General features: G+C 40.3%; 1 protein-coding gene across 1 annotated transcript; it reads left to right on the top strand.

Annotated features, from left to right (window-relative positions):
* Positions 1-7952: 7952 nt before the first annotated feature.
* Positions 7953-8933, top strand: gsx1 (GS homeobox 1; the record flags this gene model as incomplete). Its single annotated transcript, XM_079172391.1, is given in 3 exon segments — positions 7953-8042; positions 8046-8472; positions 8581-8933. Coding segments are annotated over 3 exon segments (870 nt in total).
* Positions 8934-9450: the final 517 nt, after the last annotated feature.

Consider the following 9450-nt stretch of genomic DNA (forward strand, 5'->3'; position numbering starts at 1 on the left):
AAAGCGGTGAAAAGGAGGGAGGAGTAGCGAGTCACCATCAGAAGTTGTTCTGCGCCGTAATTCGGCTTTGTTTTCCCGACAATAAAGTCTCCTGCGTGTTGGCCTACAGCATAAAATTCGGCTTAGAGAAATGAGGCAAACATTGAACATCGCAAAAGACGCTTTGCATTCTTTCGCTTTTGTACGTGTGGGACTGTTGATGAAAGAGCAACAGACACAAAATAGGGAACAAAGGGGGCAGTGTGGACGGAGGCACTATCACTGACATCCCCAGCACTTTGAACAACTTGTCAGCGCAGACACTGAAGCAACTGCATTCTGTCACATTTGTGTACAGACCCCTTGAAAGGGCTGGCTGACCTGCCCATATCCCTTTATTGGGGTTCAAATGGCAAGAGGCATTCATTGTGTCTGGGAGAGTTCATTAAATTCATTGGTTTGACCTGTTATTTCTTGGCCAAAAGTCGGCTGATTTGGAAAAATGTGAGTCAGCCATACGTAATAGCCTACTGACCTCCGCAGGGTAACAAACCCTTTTGAAGAGCATTTCAAGGCTCTTATATGAATAGGGTCAAAGGGGAAGTTTGAGACATATCTATAGCAGAACCAATGGATTTACATCAAAAGGGATTCTGAAATCATCCGAAGATATTTAGACCTCTAATGGCTCTGTGGGGTTTTTCTGACTATTTTTGAGCAAAACCCAATTTCTAATTATTTTTCATTGATGAGGAAAGTGTGAGGATTGATGAGTCTCACATGTCAGCAGACACAGTTGGACAATTCAATAGTTAACAAATGCTTTGTGTCTTAGTATGAGTGACATTGGATGGCAAACGGCATTGCTTTGTACCATTTGTTTTATTCTGAAGTTGAAAAAGTTCATGGAAGACATCTTTGACCATTTCAGTTCCCAGAAAATCATCACATTTAGATGTAAATGGGCTCATTAGAGAGGCCAGACTGTCAGGTTTGCATCTATTTCCCATTAATTCTAGTCAAAAACAGGCCATGGCCCACAGCATGCGTTATCCTGCTGAGTATGAATATAAAATTATTTCAAACCGCTCTCTGTTCTTGTACAAAAACAGTGCGAAAATGGATGATAATCGTGTACAAATTGTCCAAAATATATTTTTCTTTTCATATATTTTTTCATTTTTTACTAATTAACTTTTGCTGGTGGGTGGAGGTGGATGTTATGTAGCTCACAAACACAAGGATAACTTTTGATTAACTTTGCAACATAAGATAGAGAAAGCTGCTTTTATAGCTACATGCATTACCAGACTATCGCATAAATAATAGTCACAAAATAATAGTATTTAATACGTTTTATTCCATTCTTTGTAAACAATGTCTGTTTTTTTCCGCTGCCTACCGAATGCTGATGTTTCCATGTGAAAGCAGCATCAGTCTTATATGTTTTTTGTTTTTTTCCCTTCATTTATCTCGTACTTGGTTCTTTGTTGTGCCCATGAATGCTTTCAGGCTGTAGACAGTGAGTTCAGTTTGGGTTTTTGCTATTTTTTCCATTTTTGGCGCAGTTGCACCAGACTGCTCCATGATCTTTTGGGATTTACTTAACAGAAAGTCAACACATCAGTAGTGGATGCTACGCCAAGGCACTACCCAAGGGAAGACACAAAATGATGCATCTCAGTGCTTTAAATAACCCGAGCACTTTGTAACTTCCTCTATAAATAATGAAACATATTATTTCTATTATTATTTATACCATACTGGTGTTTATGTTTATATTAAAATGTGATGTGATAAAGAGACTGGCAGTGAGAGCACACACCAGAAAACTCTGAACCACTGAGCTGCATGATATCTGCATGGTAGCTCCCAACATTTAGTACTTTGCTCCATTTGCTTCCTGGACAACAAAGAATGGTGAGCAAAAAAATAAGCTTGCTAAAACTACCGAACTAAACTCAGAGGGTTTGTGGTAACAACCAGCACCAAACAAGCTTGGCACTATATCTTGAAACCCATCTGAGAGTAGTCATGTTCAACATCACTGATTGGACCTCCATCAACAATGTAGCTCTTTGTCAGATAGCTGTTTAATTGTGTGTATTAGTTATTCATTAACTATGTTCAGTCATTCAGTCAGTGTGGCCAGCCGTGTAGAGGCGCCCATCGCTCTGAGGACGCACATAGCAACAGCACTCGACCTGGACTCAAACACATCAGGCTGAGGCATAAATTAAGCAATTGTTTTTAGTTTTTTTTTAAATTATTTTCATTTGAAACACTAACTATAAAGGCACAGTATGTAATGTTCTGCCGGTAGGGGTCTCATCATCAAAACAATAACAAAAGATGACGTTTTGTGATGTTGTGAAGCAGCATGAGATCATGGGAGTCGTTGCCACGATTGCCGTCATGTCTCTTTGGCCTTTGATTCATTTGAGCTTGACTTCATCTTCTGTTGTGCAGCAATTTTGCAGATTTTAATACTATTATGTGCACATTATGTTTATTGTTTTTCCTCCGTTCATGTTGTTGTTTGCTTTGTATTCATTTGTATTTTGTGCCTGTTAAGCACTTCGGTCAACAGCGGTTGTTTTCAAATTTCAAAATTGTATTTTATTTTATTTCATTTGATTGCAGGATTCACTATTCGCAGAGGTCTCCTTCTCTCCAAAATAAACGGACGCAGTGATTAAAGCCAGTAAAAGCTCTGAAGTGAGCAGTTACAAGTTACAAATCAGTGCTTCTCTGATGCTGTTCGTTGTACACAGGAGGGGCTGCGGGCCGAGCTGCTGCTAACCTTTGCTCAGCTTGTTTCTCTGATAAATTAAGATCCAATCTGATGTCCGATGATTAAAATCTTTCATCTGGTTAAAATATATAGATAAAAAAGACAAAGATCTAAAAGATTTATTGAAAAAACGTGGCTTAAAATCGGATTAAAAGTCTATTTATCACAGGCTTCTGGCAGACAACTACAATGCTGACGTTTGTGCAAAGGGATATGACCACATTGACTGAGACCAAATGACATGATGCCTTCATTAAAATAACGGATTTCTTAAAATTGTTTATTGTTTATAATTTGGGATAATTCACACAACTCAACCGAAGAGATAACTCACGTCTAGTCATATTTAGACATTTTTAATGCAGACAAATAATTAGTATGACGTTTGTCCTTCCATTTTGTTAAAGGTGACTTTCCCAATGCTGCCGATTGCAGAAGTGACTTTTCGTAAACACGACTATGATCCTCCTACATTGTTTGACTTTGATTGTAAACTCTCTAATGGACCTCCATGACGGAGGGTTGCTAGGAGATTTTTACGAAGCTCCTCAATGAACCGCTGCTCAGACTTTTGTCAGCATGACGTATGGTGCGTCATTTGTCATATTCACACATGTGGAGATGTGTCGGTGTGCAGCGTTGCCTCTTGCTTTTCAGTGGTGTATCAGTTTGTATATTTGTAACTTAAGATTCGCAGCAGAATAAATCACATATGAAATGTACTGAAGCCTACAAGTGATGTATAAACACAAAAAAACTGAGGCGGCAAAGAGGCATAGTGTTTGTGAAAGAATCTTGTATCTTTTAGTATTTTAAGATATTGACATTTATTAATATCAAATGTGTAAAGATGATAGTGATACTGCTCAGGTCACTGATAGTTAGACGCTGTTATTGGGTGCGGCTTTGTCTTATTAATGGTGCTCTCTTTGCAGCTTGTAAGTAGAAATTTCAAATCATCAGAAAGCATATAAATAAACACAGAAAGAAAATATGAAGAAAGGGACAGAGAGCTGTGTGAAAGTTTTATTATAATCTATGAGATTTATCGACGTTTTGCTTTCTCTGTATCTTTTCTTTGAATTTGATCGACACTTGTTGAGGAACCAGGGGAGACTCAGTGTCGTAGTTGTGTTGTCAGAAATTTAAAAAGAGAAAAAAAGGTTCTTCATATTATGTTGTAGCATTTCAGTATTTTAGTATTTACTCAGAATCTATCTCATAGTAAGTCAACCATATTTACAGGGGCACAAATGCATTTTAGGCTTTACTCACCTATTGTTCTGTCCTGTATGCACTCCTACAAAATATGTGACTTTTGTGGCAGTGAAATTGGGATTGTATAAAAGTTCATCGAGCTAGAATTGTGACGCTTTGTGCTTTCAAACGATGTTTGTCAAAGTAAAGTGAAGGATCAACCAGATGTTGTTTACAATATACTTTTACAATACACTTGTTTTAAGGTATTCTATTTTTAAATGATGTCTTGATTATTGCACAGTGCTCATAGTTTATTATTATGCACCATTCACCAAGTCAAATTCCTCGTATGTGTAACGTATACTTGGCAATAAACGGTTCTGATTCTGATTCTGATTCTGAGCTGATATCAGCCAACACGATACAAATCCCTCTGCAGGCTCACATTTGGGCTGTTTCCTGTTAAGACAATTTAGTGCTGAAGAAGGGAAATGTGAAAGAAAGGTTTCTGACAGCAAACATTTTTGAGCAAACAAAAAACACATTTTCAAGCAAAATACTTAAAATAACTAGAACAAATTAAAACTAAGCATCTGAAAACTATTTTAAGTCTAATGATGATTTGCTGGATGTTTCTCCTAGCTTCAGTTAAAGTAAACATGTGATTTGATGTGTTTAATTGTGAGGCAATGCTGAGTAAATCAGTACTTTTTCATTTATTATTTTGAAATGGTCGCTTGAATATCATCATCCTAAAATAATCACTGAAACGGCTCGACTTTCTAAATATGATCAAACACTGTTCATCATTATAGATACAGTTAAGATAGTTGGTTATTTATTCCTACAACTGCAAATAAAAAAAATGTTAGTTTCCTCAGTTTCACTCAAGTCCATGTTCACCTGTAGAGCCTTACATCTGACACGTCATGATACCTCAAATGACTGCATCTCTTTGTCGGTCTCCCTCTCTCTTAAGGATTCATTAGTCCCTATAGACTCCAGTAGCCTCAACATATTGTACCATTCAGCTGGTACTTATGTGTCATCTGTTATCTATTGGACTGGTGTTTCTGGTGAGCATATGAATGATAATCAGGCCTTTGTGTGTCCATAGAGGTGCAGCAGGATCCGCAGTCTGTGATGTTGCCTCAGGGAGAGATTAGGAGGGGCAGCCGGCCCTCTGTGTCACGTCGACAGTCACAGCGCCCATCCACGGCTGGGCCAAACCCCACTGGGACCTTAAATCCTGTTACACTGTCAGCTAAAACCATCATTTGTATTAGAGATGTGTGGGTGTTTAAGTGTGTGTACATATTAAGTGAGGGGGTATAGTGTCTTAAACTATGAATTATTCATACCAAAAAGAAAAGGAGATATTGACTACATCTCCATAAACAGACTGCTCTCTTTATGTCATCAGGCACGAGATCTTTGGGTATAATTGCATAAAAGCCCCTGAAAATGTGCTTCTCCAACGGCACAGCAGGCACTGGTCAGTGTTATCATCGGGGATGAACTTGAGTGATGGCAATTGTTCCAACTTAATATCTTATAAATAATTTACTATTTCAGGGGCATTGCTTTCCCTCTATCAAACATAAACGTTAAGAAGCTTTACCAACCCACAGCTGTATGCTAGTTACTGAACACATGGAGCTCACTGGTTTGTGGGGAAAAACACAGATATGGATGTGATGATGCATCAATCTTATCATAAGTGGCTATAAATGTATATATATATTTTTTTTTAGCTTGGGACGAGAGCACGAAAAAAAAATGTAATAGAGTTGAAATAATGCGAGTGGGCTATTTCCCCTCGATTATTTATCTCAGTAACAAGTGATTATGGAGAATGAGATTCTTTGCACTTCTGGCCCGCGCCTCCAGAGGGAGGTCAAAACTATTTGTCAGTCTCCAGTTGGGTTTGCAAATTAGGATGAGCCTCCCTGCGTGACGACCCATGAAACCTCTATTCCTATCCACGGGGTGACTGCTGTACATAATTTGAAAATTAGGGCCTTTGATAACATCTTTATGTTAAGCAATACATCATGCTGCCACCACATGCAGCCTATCTGCCGCTGCAAAAATCTGCAGTGTTTAGCCCAGGGCTGAAACTAAATACACATTTTGCCTATTTAATTTTGTGCTGGAGCACATAATCTGGCAGAGAATGAGAATAATGGTGCTTTTAACGTATGATGAAAACATGTCATTAACTTATTACCTCATTAAGAATCGGAATAAAAGCGATAGATTTGTATTTACAGGTTTCATAGAGTGCAACAAGATTGACAGACTAGTTAATGGCTGATTCCTGGCAGGAAATGAAAGGACAGACTAATAGAAAAATGGAAATGGCTCTCGCAGATACAACAGTCATTCGGACAGATATTTTGTGTCGTTAAAGGGTTTAACTGCTCCTAATTTGTACCTACTTTAATGGCGCAGCCTAATTACAGGTCCAGCCTTTATGGAAGATTAGCGGTGTGAAGCTGAGCGCATTAGGCCTCTTTAATGAGGAGAAAACAGATAGCATCACACCCTCATGTGGGCATGTTTTGGAGCTGAAGAGCTAATACGCTGGACGTGACAATTTATGGGAAATATGCCTAAATCAGACAACATATACACCTAACAGACGACAATATCAAAATAATTAAATAGGCGAACCTCTCCAGAGAGAACGAATAATAAAGCAGGAAGCAGGCTAAACTATAGGACGTAGCGATGCAATAACTTAAATGTATTTGACATTATCATTGCCCCCTCCATCAAACATAACGTCCTGAGGCATTGCGGCTAACTCGCTGTTTATGATCTCACATTAATCTTTAATTTAAGATATCAACAAACTGTTTACTCGGAGGAAGAGAAAGCACATTCCACTATTTACTCACACATTACGGGTCCCGTCCCTTTGAAGGTCTTGTTCAGAGAGCCTTAAAGTGAAAGAAAATGTTTTCCTATTACTTAATTCAATCAGTGCGCGAGGCGGGGGCTTCACGCGCCGCGCATTGGGCTCCTCTATGACAGAGTCGCCTTTGTTGCGTCTATCCGCCGCTGTCACACACTTTAATTCGACTCTCTTTCTCTCTCATTGAAACCCCTCCACAATGACATTCAATAAGGGCCGCAGAGTGAAAACCTGGTTATTTTTACATATTCTTTCCCCCGACTCGGCAGGGGCCCGAGCAAAGGAATTAATCACTGCTCTTTAACAGCACTGCCTTCAGGCAATGACTTGTCCCTTTTTTGTGCCCAGAAATGACACATTAACCTTAAAATGGATATGCATAAACTTTACATTCAGCTGTTGCATTTATGTTTGCGCTCAACACTCAGTCAAGTAGCCACACAAGTGCAGAAGATCTGTCACATAAATAATTAACAACTAAAACTTACAAAAAATGAATGCAAGAATGGTTGGCGTTTATTCGGAAAAATAACGTGGCGAAAAGTAGATACAGGCCTACAAATGCAGCTGATGATAAATACATTCTCATAATCTCAAGAGATACAGTGATCCTTTACTCTTAAAGAAACGATGGGAAATTATTCTGTCATTTACCTACTGTTAATAAGCTAAATGTAGTACATTAGCAGTTGTAAATATTTCTGAAAGTGTCCCCTTCTCACCCTGGTTATACAGACATAATTAAAACTACATACATACCTAATAGGCTGCTCAATGCCTAAGACAAAAGTTGAATACATATACCGGCTTTCCAAATGTGACAGGGACGTTTTCTCTCGCAAATTTAAGCTGTGCTCTATGATAAAATGAGAGTGATGATAAAAGGGAGAATGGGCAGTGCCGCCTCTTGCGGCGTGGGTGGGGCTGACAAGAATAGACTACATTATGCAGTTCATTTAGTTAACAAGTGAAATAATGGGGAAGCGTGCAGTGGGAATGCCGAGAGAAAGGCACAAAACCCTATTGAGAGCTCTTGGCCGCTTACGGCGTAACCGTCACATGGCCGAACCGAGTCCACGGCGGCTATATAAGGAGCGGCGCTGCGCCTTCAGCACCACTTCGCTGTCCACCGTCCTGAGGAGAGCACGCTGACACGACCGCTCGCAGGCTTCAACTTCAACCACGCTGCAGAGCAACAAGTTTGCAAACATGCCGAGGTCTTTTCTCGTGGATTCCTTGATTTTACGGGAGGCCAACGATAAGGGGAACGAGAACCACCCGCCGCTATTCCCGTACGCCGTGCACTCGCCGCACCACCCTCACGGGCTGCCGGGCTCCTGCCACTCCAGGAAAGCCGGGCTGCTGTGCTTCTGTCCGCTGTGCATGACCGCGACCCAGCTCCACCAGTCTCCACCGACTCTACCGCTTCTCAAGGCGTCCTTTTCTCCCTTCAGCTCACAGTACTGCCACTCGGCTCTGTCGAGGCAACACGTTTCATCCAACCTCAGCCACGGACCGGGGATATACCAAGCTGCGTACTCAGTCCCAGACCCGCGACAGTTCCACTGCATCTCCATCGGTGAGTAAAGGGCTCATGTAACGTTTCATTGCGTGTGCAAAGCCACATTTCACGTGTTGTCATAATATCGCCGTGGCTGACGATCTATCTCTCTTTATTTGTTCACAGAAAACAGCAACAGCAAACTTCAGAGCAGTAAGCGCATGCGCACGGCCTTCACCAGCACACAACTTTTGGAGCTGGAACGAGAGTTCACCTCCAACATGTACCTCTCCAGACTGAGGCGCATCGAGATCGCCACATACCTGAACTTGTCCGAGAAACAGGTGAAAATCTGGTTCCAGAACCGCAGAGTGAAGCACAAAAAAGAGGGCAAGAGCAACGGCCAAAGGACTGGATCACACAACTGCAAATGCTCGTCCCTGTCAACCGCGAGATGCTCGGAGGAAGAGGAGGATGACATTCCCATATCTCCCTCCTCGTCCGAAAAGGAAGACGTGGACCTCTCCGTCTCCCCCTGAACTCTCCCGCTTACTCCCCTCTAAAACATTTTGGTCCTCTTGATTTTGAATACAGCCAAAAAAAAACAGACTGTTCCACTTGTGTTCAGTCGTCTGTACATAGAAAGAGAATATTTAATCAGGGATTTGCCCTGAATTATTGTATAGCTGTATACATGTTGTACGTTTTGTATGTAGTTTTTTTCTGAAAACGGTCCTTTTGTTGTTGCCAATCCGATGAGTATGGGAGGCATATTTGTAAAAACAAACCCCCAAAAAACAATAGCAACATTGTTTATTAGTATTTTGGGGCAGACAGTATTTTGTATACATGGTGACTACTGGTTAGATTCATTCTGTGGATGGAACTGTGACTTCAAATATGGAAAGTTGGAGATAAATTCCCTCAATGTCACATTGCTGAAATGACTCTGAAATTATATCTTCAGTGTAATTGAAAAAATATTTATTTATTTAAAAATGTTGATACTTAAATAAAAATATTTCTGAGCGGAAGACGATGTTGTGGTGTGAGTTA

Source organism: Pholis gunnellus (assembly GCF_910591455.1).
Source record: "Pholis gunnellus genome assembly, chromosome: 13".
Lineage (NCBI taxonomy): Eukaryota > Metazoa > Chordata > Actinopteri > Perciformes > Pholidae > Pholis > Pholis gunnellus.